Source organism: Pan troglodytes, chromosome 20, assembly GCF_028858775.2.
Source record: "Pan troglodytes isolate AG18354 chromosome 20, NHGRI_mPanTro3-v2.0_pri, whole genome shotgun sequence".
NCBI lineage: Eukaryota > Metazoa > Chordata > Mammalia > Primates > Hominidae > Pan > Pan troglodytes.
The window spans coordinates 19231105-19253755 of NC_072418.2; the positions used below are offsets into that span (position 1 = coordinate 19231105).

The window sequence follows — 22651 nt, forward strand, 5'->3', positions numbered from 1 at the left end:
AGCCACCACGTCTCGAGTGCAGGCCCAGTCCACTGTAGATGCGCTTCCGGCGGAGCCGAGGCCGGAAGCGGAAGAAGGGGACGCAGACCTGCATCCAAGCTGTGCCACCTGAGACGTGGGCGGTCCCAGTGACCGGGAGCCGGAGCTCGAACGGGACGGGCGAACAGGAGCGCGGAGGGCTTCGCAGCGTCGGCGTCTGTGCGTGGGCCAAACATCAGGGCCTCGACCAGGGATACAAGGGCACCCACTAACTAGATTCCTGATTCCTGATGGCTGGCGGCGGCTGACACCGAAGGTAAAAGACCTTTTGGGGAAAGAAACCAGTTGTGAAAAGCTCTTGGGCTAAACTCGCTCTGCAAACTGGGGGCGCACGCTCGTGGCCAAACTCTGGCAGTGGGACTATCCCGGAGCACCCGATCCCTGGAATCATGTTCTGGAAACCACCGCGACGTGCGCAGTTCTCGGGCCTGGCCCTGGTATCATCCCACTGAATCCTAGGAACGCGGTGCGGTAGGTATCACTGTCCCCATTTCACAGACCGAAGTCCAGAATGGGGAAGCGAGTTGTCTTAGGCTTCCTGGCCACTCTGGGGACCGTGGTCATGGTAGCGTCCTTGGACACCTGTCTCCAAGGCTCTGCAGAAGAGGGAGGTGCCGGGCCCTGACGGCTGATGTCCAAGGACCAGCCGGGATGGACCAGCCCCAGGAGGCCCCAGTGGAGAAAAACAAGACGAGGTTTTCAGTAAGATGATCTTATACTAATTCAAGGGCTATAATTTGTTCTCCACATCGTGTGCCTCCAACTTTTTCGGGGAAAGGGTGTTAAAATTCCGTTACAGTGTTTTTACTTGTCAAATTAGAAGCAGCAACCGGCTGGGTGCAGTGAGTCAAGCTTGGAATCCCAGCACTTTGGGAGGCCAAGGTGGGCGGATTGCTTGAGCTCAGGAGTTGGAGATCATGGCATGGACAACATGGCAGAACCTCATCTTTGCAAAAAATACAAAAATTAGCCAGGCGTGGTGGCGCACGCCTGTGGTCCCCACTACTAGGGAGACTGAGGTGGGTGGATCGGCTTGAGCCCAGGTCAAGGTTCCAGTGAGCTATGATGGCGCCACTGCACTCCAGCCTGGGTGACAGAGCGAGACCCAGTCTCAAAGAAAAGTAGAAAGCAGCAACCCAACTTGGCTCCCCAAATATTGGAAGGTATCTTAGCTTATCCTTGCATTCTCAAAGGCCCTAGGCCCTCCTGGATACATGGACACAGGCATGGTAGTCCCTGCAGGCAGGGGTAGGGGGGAGCTGCAACCTATCCCAAAACTCTAGAGATGCTGATAGGAGGCCAAGCTCTGCACCCTAATATCCTCCAGCTGTACCCTCTGTGGATCAGAGTAAAGTCACATCCTTGGGACACCATGTATCAGCAGAGCTGTTAAACATAGGCACAGTGAACTTAGGAAAGTATAACTATAGGCACCCTACAGCACAGCTGAGTGTCACATACTTCCACTGACACACTGACATGCTTTGTGTTTTAGTTCTCACAACTCTGGGGTATTTTCACCCCCCAAATGGGGACATGTGCACAGGAGTGAAGAGATGAGCTCAGAGCCACACAGCTGGTGGGTGGTAGGCCTGGGTTCAGCCTCATCCTGCCTTCAAAGCCACTTTGCCCATCGCCTTTTGTTGGGGAGGGGAGTGTGTTCTGCACCAAGCTTTTGCCAGGAATCCCTGCTAGCTCTCAAACTGGCTCTGGACTGACTGTAGTCTTACAGGCTGGAAGGAACCTTTGGTTTGCCCTGTGAGACTGCATGTCTTAAGGTGTAGCTGTTTCTTCATTTGTGAAATTAAGCAGATATGGGTAAGATGACCTATTCCAAAGTGAAAAACTAGAAAACCAAAGTCTTAGCCTACAGTTTGAGGGACGAGGGGGAACTAAAAGATGAACACTTTATAGTCAAGGGAGAACAATTTTTTTGGAGTCAGCACCAACCAGCTAATAAGGCAGCTGGGGGCCAGGGCCATGGGGTGGCCTTTCAGACACGCACACACAGCTCTGAGCCTCTGGGCCATACCTTGTAAGAACTAGGTATTTTGTTGAGGTGGGGGTAGTCACTGAGACCTGTGCTATGGAGCCTCCTACAGAGGGCTGCTCCTCTAGGCCAGGTAAAGTCTGGGTGAGACAAGATAACATTCCTTAATGTGGCCCTGAATGAATAAAATGTGGAGGTCCTCCCAAATGCAGCAGCAGGCTAACAGGTGGACTGCAAGGCTGTGCCCTGCCCTGTCTCCCTGCATTGCAGCTGTTGGGGTCTGGGTGTTCCTGGCTAATCCACAATCCAGGAAAGGGCTGATTTGGTTGTGAAGGTCCAAATGAGAAAAGATTCTCAGACTGGTTTGTGCAAATGGTTTTTTTTTTTTTTATTTCCACATTTATATCACAAGGTGTCCACTTACTGGACCAAATAGCAAAGTTGCTCCCTTCTGCGTCCTGAGAACACAGAAGTCTAGGTACTGTACATTCACTAAGGCTCCTTGTTTTTGCAAATCGCGTTTATGACAAATAACCATAAGGCAAACGAATCTAAAGGAATGGTTATGAGTGTTTCCAGCGTACAGACAGGTCTTCCCCCTCGCCCCACAGTACAGCGTAAAACCAGTAGCACCCACAGTAACTTTTGTGTTGTTTTGGGGGGACTCTAGAAAGGTGAAGTTTTCTAGATGTGTACAGGAGGGGAAAAAAGAAAAGGGAGGAAGAAAGGAAAGGTTTTTTTGTCTGGTGGTCTGATGGAAGAGGAATTGTTAAAATAAACATGAGAAAACTTAAATTTTTGCAGCATTTTTTTTAAAAACTGGGTTATAACTGAAACCAGATATAAACGGGTGGCTGCCCATGGAGTGTGGGTCACACTGGCTGGCCAGCTGGCCCGCCTGCCCAATGCCAATGGCTCACCACAGCTGAGAAGCTTCTGGCACATGACGGACAACACTGGCCTGACAGTGGCTGGGTAGGGAGCAAACAGAGGCAGTGGCATGGCCCACTGTCTCAGACACTCAGGGCCAAATTAAAGAACAGAAAATGCAAGAGAGATGAGATGCGTGCTTCTGTTGCTGTGTTAAACGTGACCTCTGCCACAGGTTTTCTGTGCCTGCCTGCAACTGAGGCCCCAGCTTTCAGGTGCTGGAAAGTGTCCGCACCTCTTTGGGGGTGAGGGACTAACGCTTTTTATAGCTGGTTTGCTATAGAGTTCTGAACTCACTTTGCCGTCCTTCCTTCCACGCGGTCCTTCCTTCGCAATTTTGTTAGTAAACTGGTAGCAGCATTTCACAAAAAGAGTTTTGAGGGAAGAGCGCAGAGAGACCGCGTGACTCCCGCCCCCTCCCTCCCGCCTGGGCCGGACTCCCCGAGTTCCCAGCGCAGGAGGCAGCTGGGCCCCGGCCACCTGCCCACCTGCCTGCCCGCCCACCCGGCTTCTGCAAGATGGGAATGCACTTCGTGGCTGACAGGCCGGTCAGTCCAAGCAGACATAAGGCAGAATGTTCAAGCGCCCATCGTCGCCGTGCGGATCGAGTGATATGCACTGCGTCCAGTCATACCAGTTACCCTGTGTGTCCTGACACCCGTTCACCCCCGGCCACTGGCTGGCCTGGATTCTGTCGAGATCGTCCTGTGTGACCTCCCGGGTCAGACCGGGGAGGTCCGTGGGCGGGCTTTGAGGCACCAGCACGTGCAGCTGCCTGGCCCCTTGCCGGGTGCTCTCCTCCTGCTTCAGGTACTCAGACATGAAGTGGTGAGCCCCCGGGGTCTGCGCGCCCGATGATGAGAGCAGGCTGCTCTGCCGGCTCAGGTAGGACTGGATGATCTCGTTGCGTGACAGCTCCTTCCAGTTCGTCTGTTCAAAGGGGCTCTGGAGGCTGGCCTTGGCCTCCTGCTTGTCCAGCTCTGTCCTGGACTGCTGCTCCATGTGCACAGGGCTGTCTGCCCGCACTGGCTCTTTCTGGGTCAGAGGTTTGATCTGTCTCGTCATGGGGTCAAAGGTGAGCTTCCGCTCTTTTAACCGGACGGGCTTGACGCCCGCCTCAGCCACCTGCCCGTCCAAGTTAACCGTGTAGTCTCGAGGCCGGTACCTCTTCTTCTTTTTACTGTCCGAGCCCCCTGAGGAGGCAGCATCACTGTCCGCCTTGGAGGAGTCTGGGGAAAAGCCTGCCCGGGACAGGAGGGGCTCGGCTGGGGACAGCCCTGCCTTGCAGCCCGGCCCCGCCAGCCGCTGGTGGCTCTCAGGCTGCTCAAGCCAGCGCACTGGGCTTTCTGCACTGGGCAGCAGCTCGAGCCGCCGTACGGGGGGTGTGGACGGCTGTGCCAGTGGAAGTGGTGACGGCACCTGTGTGGCATCGAGTGCCTGGGGCCGCGGTGAGGGGCTGGGCACGGAGCCCTTGGGTGCATACAAGCTCTGCTGCCGGGCAAAGGAGCCCTCGTGCCGTGAGTTCCGAGGACTGAAAGAGCAGCGAGGGGGTCCCTTGGGATGGGGAGGCCCCGGAGTCTCGTCCACCCTGTCCAGCTGTTGCAGCACCGAAGCCTTTGGCTGCAAGCAGGGTCCAGGGGGCTTGCCCAGGCCCGGGGAGCTGGTGTGCGGTCGCACGGCGTTGACGGGGATCTTGCCACTGTGCTTGTCATTCTCGTCACGCTCCAGGCGGCTGCCCTCTGGGCCTGCATGCCCACTGCCATCCAGGGAGCTGGCGAAGCTCTCTGGACTCCCACTGATCCCGTTGGTGGGGAGGGGGGATGAGTTGGGGACCAGGGGGTCGTGGCTAGCTTTGGAGACCTTGGGTGGCGGCCCTGGGTGGCCGAGGTCACGCTGGTCACCCCGGCGCTTGCGGCTGCCCAGCCTGTCCAGCCGCTGCCCGGGCAGCCTCTGGAGGTCATTGCGGCTCTTCAGGTCATGGATGCTCCTGGGTGGGCCAGCCGCCCCCACCTCCGGCCGGCAGTTGTGTGCGCCCCCGTTGGCAGAGCCGGTGGCCCCCGCCAGCCCCCGCAGCGCCGCCTCATGCTGGTGCGCCGGCTCGATGAGCTTCTGCCAGCTCCGCAGCAGCTTCTTGGCCCGCTTGGCGAGCTCCTCGTTCTTGGTTTTCTTGCGGACGTCGTTGATGAGCTTCCCAAGTCGTGTTTCCTACAACCAGAGAGAGATGATGACATACTTTCGGGACAGGGACTTCTCCATGAGCTGAGCCAGAAATGGTGGGAAGTGGCCCTGACAATGAAATGACCCGGTTCCCACTGAGCCCTAAACTGCCAGCTTCCCTGACACAAAACTTCTGGGGATTTCCGGTCCTTTGTGACAATATAAATTCTCAAACCTAGTTCCCAGACCTTCAGGGTCCCAGGTGGCTTCTCAGCAGTGCTGTCACCCAGGCTCCTGGTGTCAGGGGGCTGTGGACCATCAAGGCCACTGTAAGGACACTGCCAGAGAGGCTTCCTGGGTGAGAGGGTGCTGTGGCCGAGGCAACAGCACAGAGGGTCCGCTTCAAGTGGAGGGTTGGGGATGGTGCCTCTCACTGGAGCCTCCTCCAAGCACACCTCTCCTGATGTCCCCACGTGCCCACGAAGTGTGCTGGGCATGTAGGATGGGATTAACACCACTTGGTCTCTGCAGTGCCCGTGGGAGAGCAAGATCGCGAGGCACGAGCTGTGAGGGCACACCGCCTCTCTTGGTCCTCCGAAGCAAAGACACTGATGCTCCCAGAAGCTGCGGAAGGACCTGGTTGGTACCATCCCCTGCCCCCCGTTCTGCCCTCCCAAATGCTGGGGTCTGGGATACTCACCTCAAGTGCCTCTTTGGTAATAGGGTATTTCTCCAGGCTGGAGATGACTTCCAGCACCGCCACCATGTTCCGGATCTGTGGAAATAAAAAGCCATTTGTCAGGTCCCTGTCCTTCTCCACTGGGAGGCTGGAACACCCTGCCCCAGCCTGCTCCAGTCTCTCCCCAACCCCAGAGCAAGAGGAGCCGGCAGCACTGAAGCCCCCACTCCATGTCGTCTCCTACCTGCTCCCTGGGGCAACCTGGCACCCAGTGCTCATCCTCACCTGCCGTCTGACCTCCTCCAGTGTGTGGTGTGCGGGCTGCCCCAAGCCCTCCAGTGTACATGGTACATACCCACCCACCTGCTGAAACCCAGGATGCCTGTGAAACAAGAGCTGCTCCTGATACTTAAGATGACCTCTACTCTGCCATCTGATGGGAGTGGGAGAGGAGACACCGAAGAATTCATCGAATAAAATCCACAAAGCTTAGAAGATCAATACACAGGCCAGGCGCGGTGGCTGACGCCTGTAATCCCAGCACTTTGGGAGGCTGACGAAGGCGGATCAGAAGGTCAGGAGTTTGAGACCAGCCTGGCCAACATAGTGAAACCCCATCTCTATTAAAAATACAAAAATTAGTTGGGTGTGCTGGCATGCGCCTGTAGTTCCAGCTACTTGGGAGGCTGAGGCACGAGAACCACTTGAACCCGGGAGGCGGAGGTTGTAGTGAGCTGAGACCACACCACTGCACTCCAGCCTGGGTGACAGAGCAAGACTCCGTGTTAAAAAAAAAAAATAATAATAATAATAATAAACCAGTCAATCTGAATCCAAAGACACCATAAAGAGAGCAGAAAGTCACAAAGTGGGAGAAGGCATAGGCCACAGTCCCCCAAGGAGCTGTATCTGGAACACACAGAGAATGCCTGTATAGCAGTACAGCTGACAAGGAGCCCGGCGTAGACTGGCCACAAGACAGGAAAAGGCACAGGGCAATGAAATGTCAGTGCTGATACTCAGCTTCTCAGCTTTATTGATAATCAGGAAAACTCAAACTGAACCCACAAATGGATACATGATACACGTGCCCCGCTGACAACACTAGGTACTTCGGGGGATACAGCTGACTTTGGGGACTGCTGGGCTTTGTCTGGCAGAGTGAAGCATGAACACATCCCATGACCAAGTAATCCCTCCCTTTTAGGATCTTGCTAGGAGCCACACCTTGTTCTAAGCACTTCCCACACATTACTGACTCCCTTAATTGTTACAACAAGAATTCCTACCACTCAACCGCCACCTCCAGCAACTACAGGTTTCTGGTGGGCTGACTAGCGGGTGGGAGGCCCAGGGGCCCTGAGGAAACCACAGTGAGTAGATTACTCAAATCCCCCCCACCCCAACATGATAAAGGAGTTAAGCGGGCACATGATACAAACTAAAACAGCATAAAAGGGCACACAAGGAAATGGGCATCTCTGACCCAGCCACTGTAGCATTTCCTTGCATTTTTTCCCAAAAATATCCCTTGTGTATATAGGCGTATACATCCACACTTATCACATATTTCAAAACCAAACTGACAGTGGTTCTTGCCTTTTCTGACTTAACGTCAGCAATGTCCAGCCTCAAACAGAGCCCCTCATTTGGCTCACCATCCCTTCCAGAGTGGGGAAGGCCCGACTTGAATGTTGTGGGACACTTAGGCACTTTCCGTTCGCCATTACAAAATAAGGCTGCAACCGACGGCAGTGACAGACCTGACTCTGGGCTAGTGCACAGACAGCCATGGAGGAGCTGGGGCTCCACATCCATGCAGGGTGGTCACCTCACCCCCAGGGAGGCTGCTCTATTCCATTCCCACCAGGCCACATCCTTGCCAAGACTGCGTGGCATGAGTTTCCGTAACACATGATTGTAAACTTAGCATCTTACACAGCACACATTTATCATCTTAGGCTCTAGGGCTCAGAAATCAGGTCTGAGTCTCACTGGGCTGGGATCCTCTCTAGAGGATCCATTTCCTGCTCCTTCAGGTGTTAGCAGAGTTCAGCTCTTATTTTGTTTTTTTTTTTGAGATGAAGTTTCACTCTTGTTGCCCAGGCTGGAGTGCAATGGCACGATCTCGGCTCACTGCAACCTCCTTCTCCCGGGTTCAACCAATTCTCCTGCCTCAGCCTCCCGAGTAGCTGAGATTATAGGCGCCCGCCACCACGCCCAGCTAATTTTTGTATTTTTTTTAGTAGGGACGGGGTTTCAACATGTTGAAGGCTGGTCTTGAACTCCTGACCTCAGGTGATCTGCCCTCCTCGGCCTCCCAAAGTGCTGGGATTACAAGCGTGAGCCACTGCACCCGGCCCACAGTTCAGCTCTTTACACTACAGGAATGAGGCCCATTTTCTTGCTGGTTGTCATCCGAAGCCATTCCCAGCTTCTGGAGGGCACTGCATCCAGCTCACACCCCCTCCCCTTATGCTCAAAGCCAGCTACAGGCTGAGTCCTCACCCGGCATCTCTCTGACCCAGCCAGGATAGGTGCCATCTCTAAGGACTCCCTGACTAGGCAGGGCCTGCCCAGATGATCTCGGATCACCTCCCCATCTCCAGGCTGTTCCCTTAGTCACATCTGTCATGTACGGTACCATGTGCCCAGGATCCAGGACTAGAATGTGGACGTCCTTGAGGGCTGTTAATTCTGCTGGCCTCATGGATTCTGGCTTTTCTACTCTTCTGCCCCACTTCCAGTGGGAGGCAGCCAGTGCCATTCCCTCCCTCCCCCTGTGTTGTCTCCTCTGGGTGTAAAGTTGCAGAGCCACGACAGCAGTCCCCGCAGAACTCCCACAAAGCTGCCCTGCCAATGGGCCCATTTGCTCCTTGGCAACAACGGCCTTGCCTTGCAATGTTCTCATTCAGGGCTCCAAATGACCCTGAAAACCCTGCTTCAAGCTGTGTCATGGTGGGGGTGGACGGGTGATATGAGGGGAGATACAGTCCTGTCCGCACTCCTCGTGCAATGGGCAGGGATCAGTGCAGGGGAAGACTGTGCCATGAGGAGGCCAGTCCCAGACAGACAGCAAGGCCAACCACTCCCTGCCCCAGGCACTCCAGCACCGACTCAGTCCCTGGGCTTGCCACATGGCTTCACCTCCACCCTGCTGACCTCACCCTGGTATATTTGGAGCCCTGGTTCCCCACATACTCCTGAAGCAGCAGTCCTTGCAGAGCAGAACACTGCCCAGGCCCAGCTAGCCTGGTGGCACAAAGTGTCCTTGTCCTTGGGCAGACACCATCCTGCTGCCAGACAGGAGGGAGGAGACAGAACACCTGGGCAACCCCAGGGTCTGGCACTGAGCTGGTGCCCCAGAAATCACCGCTGAACTAACAGCCAGTCCCAAGAGTCTCCTGGAAACTGTGTGGGAGCTGGGGACACCAGGCGAAGGTGTGAGGGCCCTGCGACTGTGTATCCTTACCCTTGGCCCCTCCCCTGCCTTATGAGCCACGCTTAAGCGTGTGCAGAGAGGCCTTCAGCCTCTAGGAGCCCCAAGGGAAATGCTACAGCCTTGGCAGTCCCCTTTCTGTCCCCCGTGTGAGCTGCTCACCTGAGGAGTAGAGGAGCCCGCCTGCTCTACCTGTAAGGTGCTAGAAACCCACAGTCCTACGCCGTAAACAGATGAACTCTGCCAACACCTGAAGGGGCAGAAAACGGATCCTCTAGAGAGGAGCGCAGCTCGCTGCTTCCTGGATCCCAGCCCGGTGAGACTGGAGCTGACTTCTGAGCCCTAGAGCCTGAGATGATAAATGTGTGTTGTGTAAGACACAGAGAGAGGGTGACTGTCCAGTGCGGCCACTCCCTGGAGCCAGCAGAAGGCAGTCAGTGATGTCAGCAGAGCTAAGGATGGGGGCAAGGTGAGACTGCCCTGCCCTGCGACCTCTGGGGCCTTGATGTCAAGCAGTCTGAACACTGTGTGGGGAGCACCACCTGGGCATTCCAGACACAGGCCTCCCAGGCCCAGGAGGCAGACACTGAGCAATGCAGTGAGAATCCCTGCAAAGGGCCTGGCCCCGACCCCAGGCACACTGAGCCAGAAGGCTCCACAGAGCCTCTTTATAGATGGCCACAGTCTGTCCCAAAGAACACTTAGCACCCAATTGGTGCTGGTCCCATAGGAGCAAAATAGGAGCTGGCTTCTGACCCTGGCCCTGGGGACCCTGCCTTAACAACCAACTCACCCCCCACCCAGGAGTGGCAGGTCTCCCACTCTCATGGAGGTGGCCCTCTGTGAGTGACAGAGACACCAGGACTCATATGTGGCTGAGGGGAGGCTCCCGCTCTGACTCCAGGCCTGCTAAGTCCAGCATGAACCCTCAGGGCAGGGAGGCAGGCCACAGGGGGAGGGCAGCACCTAAGGTGGCCTCCCAGGGAGGTCAAAAAAGGATGTGGCAGAACGAGCTGTGTCCACCTGGGCTGGAGACTGACTTCCACGCTGGAAAGCAGAAAAGAGCTGGAGAAGGATGGGCAGGGAGCTGGCCAGACAGCACCAAAGCCCTGCGGCAGGGGAGAGGCCATGGGTAAGGACACCGGGAGGAAAAACAGACCCAAAAGACCCAAGGTGGCTCCTTCACAACCTGTCTTCTATCCCCCTTAGCAACTGCCCCCACAGACCACCTGCCCTTGCCCTGTTTCTGGGATGCCCTTGGCACCTGTCCGTCTATCTGGGGAAGTACACTAGATCCTAATCTCAGCACAGACACAGTTTGACTCCACATGGGGAGCCGCTCCAGGCGATGGCCTCAAAAGATGGCTTTAGGGCAGCTCTTCAGGATTGCCAGGGCCACGTCTGTGGCCCGACGGCCAATTGCAGCCTCTTGCTGTCAGGAATAGCCTGGCACATCTGAGGCCCCCTCCTCCCTTTGGATTCTCCCTTGGGATTTGTTCCCAGTCCAAAAAAACCTCTCAAAACACCTGCCAAGTGGCTTTCCCAAAGGGGCAGGAATCCCGTCAGGAACTGTAGCCTCTCACTTCTCAACTAGGGACCCCTCAATAGATGCAGATGGGTCTGAACTTCCTTAACCATCAACGAAGACAGGTGTTGCCTCCCCTTTCTACCAACACTGACCGCCCCTGCCCACTTAATTTGCTTCAGTTTGGCCTCTTCATTGCTGCGGGAAGTGCCTGTGAAGGGCAAGGGTGTTGGGTGGGGGTGGGAAGTGTCGACAGCAGAACCTCCATGCAGCTACTAGGAGAAGCAGGGGTAAATGCAGCAAGGAGCACTCTGGAAGCAGGTGGGATCTCCCTGAGGTGCCTGCTCCAAAGGCAGGCAGGGCAGGAAGTTAGCAGGTGGGACCAGGTGTGGCACAGGTGTACATGCAGGTCCAGCCCAGCCACCTGGGACATGAATGTTGATGGAACTGACTCCATTGTCACACCGAACACTTTCAGGTCTTAGAATGGAAATCCATGAGGCATGATCAGGTACACATGGGCCAACAGGAATGTGAACGTTAATCTCGTCCTTCTGGAATCTCAGAAAAACCAAGCGGGGAGGCCTGGTCTCAGGTCATAGGCATCACAGCTAGCATAGATACTGAGGAAGAACAGTTTGCATCCAGGCAGAGGGTGAACCGGGGCCACCAGCACAACCCTCAGCATACAGGTGCCCCACACTTCAGGGATGCCCCAGGAACACACGCATGGGGGCATGGAGGGGACAACTTCTTGCCCAAGACCACAAGAGGTCTGGCTGTCCCAGGGCTCTTTTGTGGTCATCCTTCCACATGAGAACTTAGAAAGGCTTCCACGGGCGCGGTGGTGTGCACCTGTAATCCCAGCTAATCGGGAGGCTGAGGCAGGAGAATCGCTCAAACCTGGGAGGCGGAGGTTGCAATGAGCTGAGATCATGCCACTGCACTCCAGCCTCGGTGACAGAGCAAGACTCCATCTCAAAAAAAAAAAAAAAAAAAAAGAAAAAGAAAAAGAGAAAAAAAAAACCGAAACCCAAACACTGCCCCCCCCCAAAAAAAACAAAACAAAACAAAAAAAGGCTTCCGGAAAGGCTGGCACCTTTGTCCCCGGAGAGCCCCATAGCCTGTGCTAAGCCACAATTCCAGCCAGCCTAACTGGTGACATGTGCTGTTCAGCTCACCGGAAATGTGAGGAAGGAGGCGGGGCTGGACACGCACAGAGACAGCCTGAGGGAGGGGCCAGCACCCCTCAGAAGCAGCCTGGGTCAGGCGCCTGGAGCTGCGTGAGACACCTCATTCTCCCACACCCTGGGAGCAGTGGGGAACCCTGTATGCGACCACGCTCCGTGTGAGCTATTAAAGACCCACCACGCATCCTCGTCTTTCAGTGACACTTTCCTGAAGAAATAATACAATCTGGAATTTGCTACAGAATCATCCCCTAGGGTGAGTGACAGGAGGGGGATGGGTGAAACAAAGTCACATGGCTGTAAGCAGCTATCTACTGAAGCAGGATGGTTACCTTTCTCTACTTTTATGCTTGAAATTTGTCACAAATAAAGATGAGAAAATACATCTATTTCCTAGCATTTGTTTGGGAGAGTTCAGTGATCTAGAAGGACTGGCAGCCATCTAAAGGGGAAGTGAGCAAATAGCTGTTTCCAACTCCTCATAGTGGCTTCACTGTCCACCATCTGGCCCCTGAGTGGGGCAGCAAGGGCCGAGGCCTGGGTAGGATGCCACCTCCCTCCACGTGAGCCTGTCTCAAGTCTCAGGCCTCCTAACTGATTCGAACTGCACAACACCATCTATCTGGTGAGACCCAAGGGGCCCCTCACCAAGCTCCCCTACTCTGGTACTGGGCTGCTGCTTAACAGACCTGGTGCAGAAACAGCAGGCACCCCTGGGGCTGGAGAGGGGAGCTCTGAGTACCCGTGCCAGCTGTCCATCCCGGTCCGACTCTCAGGTGTCCTCACACCTCTCTTCTAAAGGAAACCACAGAGAGCCCGAACCAGGGGCACACGCTAGGTCGACAGTTCCTTCCTGCAGGGAGAGGCCTGACCTGTACCAGGAAGGAGCCCAGGACAGCCACCACCACAGAGAGGACAGGCCCTCAAGTGGCCCAGACCAGGAGGGAAGACTTGGCAAGAAGGGGTGGGGGCTAGGTCACTCTCTCCCAGAAGGGGAGAAACATAACAATGAGCCAGCAGTAACCCAGGGAAGGGACAGCCGTCACTCCAGGACCTGCCCAGCCCCAGTCAGCACCGCCTCCCTCCCATCTGCGATCCACATCCTATGGCTCTGGGCACAGCTGAGCCCCAGGACACAGCCACTCAGAACTTTCTTTCCAGGTTTCCCTCAAAGGCCAGCCAGCAGCACTCCTCTGTGGCCCTGTGAAACCCAGTGACACCTCTGACCCCTCCAGAGTCCAGAAGACTAGACTCTTCTGAAAACCTACCTACGACAGGGTGCGTGGAATCACCTTTCAAACCAAACTCCTGTCGGCAAATATTTTAATTGGGCCACGGCATGTGTCCGAGTTTTTCTTCCGTGAAGAGGATCACTGGGTCTGAGTGCAAAGCTGGGGCCTGTTCAGTGGAGTGGACCCGCTACTGGCCAACCTCTTCCTCGCTTTATTACAGGGGTGTGTAAGTAAAACCCCCAGGCCCTGAGTAATTACTGCTGGGGATTTCCAGCCCTGGTCTGAAACAAGGAACTGAGACTGAGTTTTGAGTCCCAGCAGCCCCTTGGCTTGCCTCTCCATTTTCTCCACATCTGAACTGTTCCCACCCCGCCTGAGATCCCCAGCCTCTTGGGAATGCAGCTGTGGTAGCAAAGGGGAAACCCTGTGCTGCCCAAGGTCTGACCAACCAATAGTCCCAAGGGTGCTGAGCCTGGGCAGGCCCAACCGGGCACAACTCGCACAGGACCATCACTGGTGGGTTGCCCTTGGGCCAAGTTCTTTCACGTCATCCTCACAAGCGCACTCTACAGATAAGGTAACTGAGGGCCAGGAAGGTAATGGAGGTCCCGGGTAGACCACACAGCTAGAAGACGGTGAGGCCTGGCTTTCCACTAGCCTGACATGGCTACCAAACATACAGGGCCCATCTGGTGCTTTGAGTAGGTGGGGTGAAGGGTACCAGGTGCCACCAGCCTGTGGTGATGTCGGCACTCTGTAAAGACTCTCCTGACGTGCTCCTGCAGTGAAATGCACAGGTTACAAACAGTTCCTTGAACCCACACAGGGCCACCTCCACGGTCTCCGTGTTGTCTATGCCTTGTCCCCAGGATGCCTGAGAGGCAGGACCAGGGTGACCCAGGCATGCACGGGCCACCACAGCAGGGCTTCAGATGGCACTGGAGCCCACTCCCCACCGGGCTGGCCCTGGGAACAGTGCACATGGAGCACAGACTGCAGTTCTGCACTCCCCCACCTCGGTGTCCGGCCAGCCTTCCTGACCACCCTGGACGGTGGGCGGCACTGCCCTGGCAGCCTGTGGGCCCACACCCGTGCCCCACAGCCCACATAACCTGCTCCTTGGGCTCAAAACAGCCCCTGCTGAGGCCTCAGTGGCAAAGCACCTGTAAAAACCGGTTCACTTTAAAAACCAACAATGGGGATGTTGTCGGGTTTTTTTTTTTTTTTTTAATGCAGAATGGTCTAGACAGTAATTTACAAAAACTACTTAGCTCAAAAGACTGTGGAAGTGTTCATCAGCAAGCAAGCTGTCCTTCCAAACCCAAACACGCCACAGATGGCACCCAGAAACAGTCTGCCTTCAATGTGCTAAGCATTCTAATGCCGTCCGCGGCTGAGTCACCTCGCCCACCCCCCAACCCCCAACACACAGTCGTGTCTGCTGAGGACACACGGGTGAATCAAACAGGGCTTTGCTGGGAGAGTGTGTGTCTGTGATTTGGTTCCCGCCACACCAAGTCTTCCTGCTTCTGACAAACTCCGCACGTGTTCCCAGGCAGCTGGGAGCCAAACTGCCTCTGGTGCAAGTCAGTACAAGAGGCGGCACCTGCATCCCCACCCCACCTCCACCCCAAGACCCCAGCTCTGCCCTCCCTCTCAGCTCTGGAAAGTGCAGCCCTGAGGGGTGCTGCTGTGCTTACCCTCAGGCGGGCGCCACCCTGCACTCTCCGCTCAGCCTCATGGGGCTGGTGCAGGTCCACCAGGCTCTGCTCAGTGAAGGCACCTTCCTCTGAGGGGACCTCATGGGAGCCTCAAACCCCAGGGGCAAAGCCTCAAGTTCACAGCTTCTCAGAGGAAGAATGACACTGGGAGGAACAATGACGGGAAGGTGCATGTCTCAGCCACAGCCACCAAGCTCACCACTTGAAAAGCACTTCCTGCTGGGGCCCTCCTGCTACTCCCAGGAGCAGCCGGCCACCTGAGTGGTCTGTCATGTCCATGTGGCCCTCCCTGTCCTGCAGCCACAGCTCCTGTAATGCTTGGGCAAGTATGCAATTGCATGCTACAACTCGGCCCAGGGGACGGGAAATGCCACCTGAGTGCAGGCAGCACGCGGAGCCCTGACTGAACCCCATGAGCAACTCAGAAAGAAGAAGCCCAGGGCTTGGGGCAGAAGTAGGAGCTCCATCAGTAGGCATGCCTGACTTCTGCAGCAAGAGAAACTTGCAGATGAAGCCAGGAGGCAGGCAGCGCTGCTCTCCACAGCCACTGCCCCCACAGCGTCCTTCCCTCCCCCTCCCACTTTCTGTTTTCAGCAGCTCTTCCCAACCAAACTACCAACCTAGACTCTCCTGACCTCTGCTTCAGGTCTGCAGAACTTACGATTCTTACTGCCATTTGGCCCTTTGTGAAGGCACAAGAGCTCTCAAAGCTCATCTGTTAATTGACTCGTTGCTACGCGGATAGAACTGGAGCAGTGGGAAGCCAAGCGGAGTCCTGGTGATAGCACGCTGGGTGGGGGCTTCTCCCTCTCGGCCTCTCTCTTCTAGGAGCAGCCGATAAGAATGCCAGCTGCAGAAGACTGGAAATGACCCAACATCCTCGGGGGAAACACACACACAGTGCTCGGCCCATATATGTTCCGCCAAAGACAGAGCCCAAATAAGAACGAGCCAGCTTTTCAGGAATCAACAGGGAACAACCTTCAAGAGACTGCCAAGCACAGAGATGCACACAACAGCACACCCTGTGCCGCCGCCTGGAAGATCCTAGCTGAGGCTGGGCAGACAAGGACCTAATGGTGGAGCCGCGCATAGCTGTAGCAGGGGACCGCACCTGGCCTCCAGTGCTGACGCAAGCAAGACCTATCACTGACTGGAGCCCAGTTCCTCCTCTGAGAGCATGAGAAAACCACAAGATGGTGTCTGTAGAGCATGAATGGTGTGCTGGAGACCACGCCCCCAGGGGCCAGGCCATGAGGACCCGCACACTGCACTTTCTGCTGGGCTGCTCTGTGGTCTGTAAGATCCATTCAGGCAGGGCAGTGCCCAGCACGGTGCCTGGAGGCAGCCTCAGAGGCCCATTGAGAGAGGAAGCCGAAGGAGAGCAGCCCCCTGCCTGCCTGTCCAATTGGGCTGCTGTAAGATCCTGAGAACTAGCGACCTTCTAGAATTCCCCGAGACAAGTCATCAAATGCTCTCTGAGCACCGACAGCACACAGGTGCTCTACCAAACTCTGGGCCCGCTGGATGCTGGGAGGGGGCGTTAGGATCCCTGCGTACTGACCCGGAGGAGTAGACAGAGACAGCCAAGGTCAAGAACAGAAGCAACAGATAAAATGCCACCACTGAGGCTCTCACCCAGGCTGCCAGGAAACCCCAGGGGAGGACTACACTTGGCTCAGGTCCAGGGCCACCCCTTCCCCCACAGCTCCTGGGCTCTGTGTGGAGCTGGAGGGACAGGAGTGGGCACAGGGGCCTTCTCATTGGGCATTCCTGCAACGAGGGCCACCGTGGAGAGAACCAAGGACACTGTCACCCAAGGAAGAGTCTGGTGACTCTGTGGATCCCATGGTAACCACCATTTAAGGATGGACACTCACGCTATGATCCAGCAATTCCACTCCAAGCAGCACCAACAGAAATGCACTCAGAGCAGCTGTATCAGAACAGCCCCAACTGAAAACAGCCCACGCGGCCACCAACAGAACACCGAATAAATAAATCATGGTCTGTCCATTCAATGTCGGATGAACAAACTGCTGTACACATAACCTCAAAGACAAATCTCAAAACAATGTCGAGTCAAAGAGCCAAACACAAAAAAACACATTTTTTTTTTTTGTCCTGGATTAAAAGGTCAAAAGCAGGCAAGACTTCTAGATGGTGAGAGCAGTCAGGGTAGTGGCAGGCAGAGAGTGACTAGGAGAGGACGTTGAAGATGGCTTCAGGGGAAAGGCTCTGTTCCTTAACCTGGGTGGACTGGGGTTCTCAGATGTGTTCATAAATGTTCATTCAGCTGTAAAACTTGGGACTTGTACACTTTTCTAGATGTATATTTTCTAGACTATATTTATAAAGGTTGTTAAAAATAACCTACTGCGTGTGAATTCCATGATCTTAGAGGCCACCTCATTCTACAGAACAGATGGTGAAGCTGTCAGGGTTGTGGAGGAGGGGGAGGTGTTGGCAAAGCAGCCCCTCATTCCCCACGGCCCAGACCCTCTGAGAGCCCCACAGAACAAGGTCTGAAAACAGCTTCAACACAAGCCCTGGCCACCTCTACAACACACAGTGATGCAATGTGCACTGCACTTCACTGCTCACTGAGAAACGTGTCTGCACTCTCCTGCCCTGGATGGGTCTGAGGAGGACAAGGGCACTCTGAAGCTTCCCCGGCAGGAGTACTCAGCAGATGAGTGTCCCCAGGAAGAAGTGAGCACTAATGCTACTGGAAAGAGGCAGGCAGGCAGCACCCACTGGGCATGGTGCCAGCACCCTGCAGGGCACTGGGGTCTTGCCACACCATGGTCTCGCCACACCATGGTCTCGCCTGAGACCACAGATACGCCCCCTCCACCCCCAACAGGTATTAAGCCACTTTCCCATCCAAGAAGCCAGGGTGCCAGCTGGCCACAGATTCGTTACTAACCTAACCTGCTACCCCATGCAGCCAGCACACACCTGCCTCCCTGCTCCACTGTGACACAGGACACTTTAGGATGAGGCAAATCTGCACATCTATACAGCGGAAAAGGACAGTGAAGAAATGCCTCTTCTACTCCTAGTTTGCTGAGAGGTTTTATCAGGAATAGACGTCTGATTTTGTCACATGCTTTTCCTGCATGTACTGGGATGATTATAAGGCTTTTCATTTCTGGCCTTGTAATATGGTTGATTACACACATTTTCAAATGTTATCTGCCTCCCTTGCTTTAATTTCAACTTCCTTTCTTTGCTACCTTGATTGTGGTGATGGTGTTACTGATGTACTTACAAGTTAAAATTTATCAAATTGTATACTTCTGATATGCGCAGTTTATCGTATGTCAATTATACCTCAATAAAGCTATTAATGTCAGGCACAGCGGCTCACACCTGTAATCCCAGCACTTTGGGAGGCGGAGGCAGGTGGATCACCTGAGGCCAGGAGTTTGAGACCAGCCTGGGCAACATGGCGAAACCCTGTCTCTACTAAAAATACAAAAAAATTAGCCAGGGGTGGTGGCAGGCACCTGTAATCCCAGCTACTTGGGAGGCTGATGCATGAGAATCACTTGAACCCGGGAGGTGGAGGTTGCAGTGAGCTGAGATTGCACCACTGCACTCCAGGCTGGGCCACAGAGTGAGACTTTCTCAAAATAAAATAAATAAATAAAGCTATTAAAAAAAACACCCATGGAGGCAGACAGATGCAGCAGGTCCTAGGAAAAGTAGGAGGGATGGCAGGCAGAGAGAAGGACTGCTTCTTTGTTAGAGAGGGGAACCAGATGCCACCTGGGTTTGTCCTCCCTGGGGAAGGAGGGTGGGCCCTTTGGGGAGGCTCCTTCTCTCCTCAGTAGAAGGAGAATGACTGTCACACCTAGGATCTCAGAGGGACTGTAAGGACTGAAAGATACACTTGAGAATGCACACAATGCACTCCCCATCTCAGACCAGACTCCTGCAGGCATCAGTAGGCACCTGCTTTTTCCTTCTGGGACATTCTGTATGCACCCACAAACACTTGTGCACTGCACTGATTAGGCATCCTAATTGTAGCTTTGGAAAAAAGCTGTAGCTGAAGCTGGGTCACAGTGTCCTATGAGCTGTGAAATAAAATGCCAAGCAGCCACCAAGCCACTTCCCAAGGCTGAACTTACACACACACACCCTTGTATACCTACCTATAGGGTTTGGTCATACTTCACTGGAGACCCAGGTGAAGGAACCAACTTCCTACACTCGAGAAAAGGCCAGCGGCTGCAGACATCTGCAAAGTCTTGGGCAAACGACAGTCTGCCCTCCCCAAAACATGGTGCAAGCAATGATGCTGGATCCGTCCTCCTGACCTGAAAGTAGCCACGGTGCGTCTGACAGAGTCTTTTCCCTCCTAATTCCGCATGGTTTTCTCCTATGGGAATTAAGCTCCTAGAGTGAGAAATCTGTCTGAAATCCTGACTTTCCCCGCTAGAGAGCTGATGTAGATCCTTCCTATTCAAGTGTGGCCTAGGGGTCAACAGCACGGGCATCACCAGGGAGCTGCTTCGAAATGCACAATCCCCATCCCCATCCCCCCTAGACCTCCTGCATCAGAAGCTTCATTCCAACAAGCCCTCAAGGAGGCCCAGCCCCACAGGGATGATGGGCAGGGGCACCCAAGGCTGTGGGCTCTGCTTGGCACCACGTGCCCAGCTGCAGCCCTGACCCCTACTTCTGTGGCCAGCCAATCAGAGGCTCCCTGGTAACACTCCTGGCACCACCTGCACCCTGCTTTCCAGAGTCCCTCCCAGGTGTGACCTCATCCAATCCCTCTGACGACTGTAAACCCTGAGGGGGTGTGATGTGCCCAAGTTCCATCTGCAGGAGGGGACTGCAGAGTCCATACCACGACCCCACAGAGCCCACCAGGCACAGCTGTGGGGCCCTGTCCTGTCCCATGCCAATCTCAGAGAAAGCCTCTCCCGACGGTGGTGTGACAGGGTCCAGACAAACCACAACAGGAGGAAAGGACAGGAAATATCCAGGCTGGTGGGGGACGTACTGCCACCAACCAGCAATGGCCACTGTCAGGGACAATGGCATCTGGCAGAGGCTGGGGAGCTCCCAGAGGATGTTAGCAAATCAGGCCACACATGTCCCTTCCAAACAGAAGTTCAGCAGCAGCAGGTCTCACCCGCTCGCCTAGGCATGACATGTGGAGCCTGTCACCAACTTCATAACCAGTGTCCCCACCTTCATCCACTTGGCTCCCAGAGCTCCTGGTCAAAACGGCACCCCCTTCTTCTAAACCCCAAAGCCGGTGTTTCTAAGATAATTCCACTTCAGCTCCAATAAGGACCTGAGTAGCTTCTGCGGGCTGGACCGATGACCAGTTATTGCAACTGGGGACATTTTCTAAGGGCAGATGATGGCTGTCTTGGTTCCAAATCAACTTCCTTACAAACCACTGCCCTGGAATGCAACTGTTCCAAAGGCGGCATCACTCAACCCTCTGTTTTAAAAACACAAGTCAACGAAAATAACAAGTTGCACCACCACCCCCAACTCACAGCCGAACCTCCCACAGGACTGGCCGAATTCTGCCTTGCTTGGCTGGCGCCAACTCTGTAGGTGGGCCAAGCAGGCAACTGATGCCCACCAATCCAGACACCAGCACCTGGTCCCCAGGAGGGCCACCAGCCCACGGCCTGCAAGGAGAAAAGAAGAAATCCTCCTACGGCCCTCAGTGACATCTCATAGACCCAACAACCTGATGCCGAGGTGCCTATCCGAAGTCACTGCATATTTCATCGGCACCCTCTGGCCCAGGCTGTGCAGAGGACAGGGCCAAATCACCACCTCACCATTCACTAGGTCTGGAAAGCAAGCCCTTTCCAGCAGGGGAGAGGCAGGGAGGGATGAGGGAGCTCCTCCCCTGGTCATCTGGCTCACAGAGCTCTTCCTCCCACCTGCCCACACATCTGCTCAGACTTTCTTTAGCCCTCACTGCCTGCAACACACCCGCTTTCTCACATGTGGTCCAGCCTCCACCTGCAGGTCTGCTCCTCAGGTGCAGGGACCTTGGTTTTGTTCACTGTTGCCTCCTAAGTGCCTAGAACAGTGCCTGGCAACTAGCAGGGACTTGATACATGCCAAATGATGGGTGGATGAAGTCCCTCATCCACGGTTGCTGGCCACCATGTTTACTCCAATATCACAAACATCTCAGGGGTCTCCCTCTGTGGCAAGTCAACACCTAGAGAGCAAACACGCTTTGTCCCATTGTCAGCTGTCACCTGCACTGGCCATCCCAGAGGGTCATGAGAACACAGTGACTCTTGGTGGTCCTCACAAAGCTTCATCAAAGTCCAGGTCAAGGGTGCCATCTCTGAGTGGGTCCTGGAGATGCTGCTAGACAGAAGGCCACCTCTCCTGTCCCTCCAAAGCTGTGGTCAGTGGTGGCACTGGCTCTGCTGCTCTCTCTCAGGCAAACATGTTTGCTCAGCAAGGCTCAACGTGTTTTGAGAGAGCCTTCGTTTTCAATGCAGAGGTCCTGGAAGTTACTATGACCACAAAAATTTTCTCCAGTTTACCGTCTTGGCAATCCTAAAGCTATTCCAAATTGTTATATAAGGAGGGAGAAGGGAAGCCACATGAGATTTTTGCAAAGCCACAAATTAAAGCAATGTGGAAATTAAACCTAACAATCCACTGTGGTAACTCAGTGACAGGATTATCCATATAGTGGCGGCACAGTGTGGCAAGGCAGGGAGAGTGGAAGCTTGCTGGTAGAAGCCTGTGTTATCTGCTGGCTACAGTGAGGGCACACTCAAGGGCCACCAGGGCTCCTGAGGCCACTTGCCGCCGAGAGCCAAATCAACCACTTCCTTCCTTTCCCACTAAAGGCTAGGCAGCCCCTGGTGGCTCTGGGGAAAGCCCAGCCACACAGCAGTGGCCCCAGTCAAGCCCCAAGTGGGGTGGAGCGGATCTCACCAGTACTTCCTGCTGTGGACCTGAACCACGCGCATCTCACAAGTGGGGAAGGGGCAGCGAAACCAACCTGAGAGGCCATGATTTGGCCTGGGCTAAATGCCAGAGGACACCCTGCAGCGAGACTCGTGCTCCCTTGTCATGACATGTCCAAGGCAAGGTGGGGTCTGAGCTGGGTTCTAGGAGAGGCACTGAAGTGGCCTGCAGAGGTGGCAGACCACTGGACATGGAGAAGGTTCATTTTTCACCACGGTGAAGATGAAGAAGGGGGAAAAAACCAGAACTTTCTTCATTTGCTAACAGCACCTCTTCAATATTTTAAACCTTTTTTTAACTTAAAAAAAAAATCTGGTTTCCCCCACCTTCATCTTCACCACACAAGTGCTGACAGTCAACCACAGCCACAGAAAATGCAACAGTGCAATTAAGGGCAGGAACGCATGTTTTTACTACACCCTACAGCAGCATTAAAAAGCGCTGGCTCTGGACCCTACCTGTCACCACACCAAAACGGCTCTACCCAGGGAACCTGTCACCAAAGCCAGGGACCCATCAGCCTGCCTCGGCCTCACCTCTCAGAGCAGTTCCTCGAATCCAGGGCTGCTCCTTCCTCCTGAACTCTGCTCCTGCCGGTGGCCCCTCTACAGTCTCAACTTCCTCCACTTGGGGCTCCTCAGGCCCCAACCCCAGATCCTTCCTCCCTCACTGCGGATTCACACTCCAGGAGCAGTGGCAGCACCCCCCATGTAGGAAAGCCTACAGTCCAGGAGTCACCTCCAGTAGGTGCCTCTGCGTTGGACC

General features: G+C 54.9%; 1 protein-coding gene and 1 long non-coding RNA gene across 7 annotated transcripts in view; one reads left to right on the forward strand and one right to left on the reverse strand.

The window, feature by feature from the left end:
* The first annotated feature begins 36 nt into the window (after window positions 1-36).
* Window positions 37-6420, forward strand: LOC104003281 (uncharacterized). Its single transcript, XR_675848.5, has 3 exons — window positions 37-510; window positions 5648-5755; window positions 5840-6420. It is a non-coding gene; the product is annotated as an uncharacterized LOC104003281 (long non-coding RNA).
* Window positions 2393-22651, reverse strand: part of MED26 (mediator complex subunit 26) — a 53467-nt gene continuing 33208 nt past the window's right edge. For 2 of the 6 annotated variants that reach the window (XM_016935405.4, XM_054673106.2), the window contains exons 2-3: window positions 5817-5891; window positions 2393-5164 (exon numbers count right to left, since the gene is read on the reverse strand). In XM_016935405.4, coding sequence (XP_016790894.1) covers window positions 3509-5164; window positions 5817-5891 — 1731 coding nt within the window. In that variant the 3' untranslated portion in view covers window positions 2393-3508. Of the gene's footprint in view, window positions 5165-5816; window positions 5892-13217; window positions 13961-14881; window positions 15047-15522; window positions 18268-22651 lie in introns of those variants that run through there. The other 4 variants (XM_063801316.1, XM_016935406.4, XM_063801317.1 and 1 more) reach the window with 4 other exon arrangements.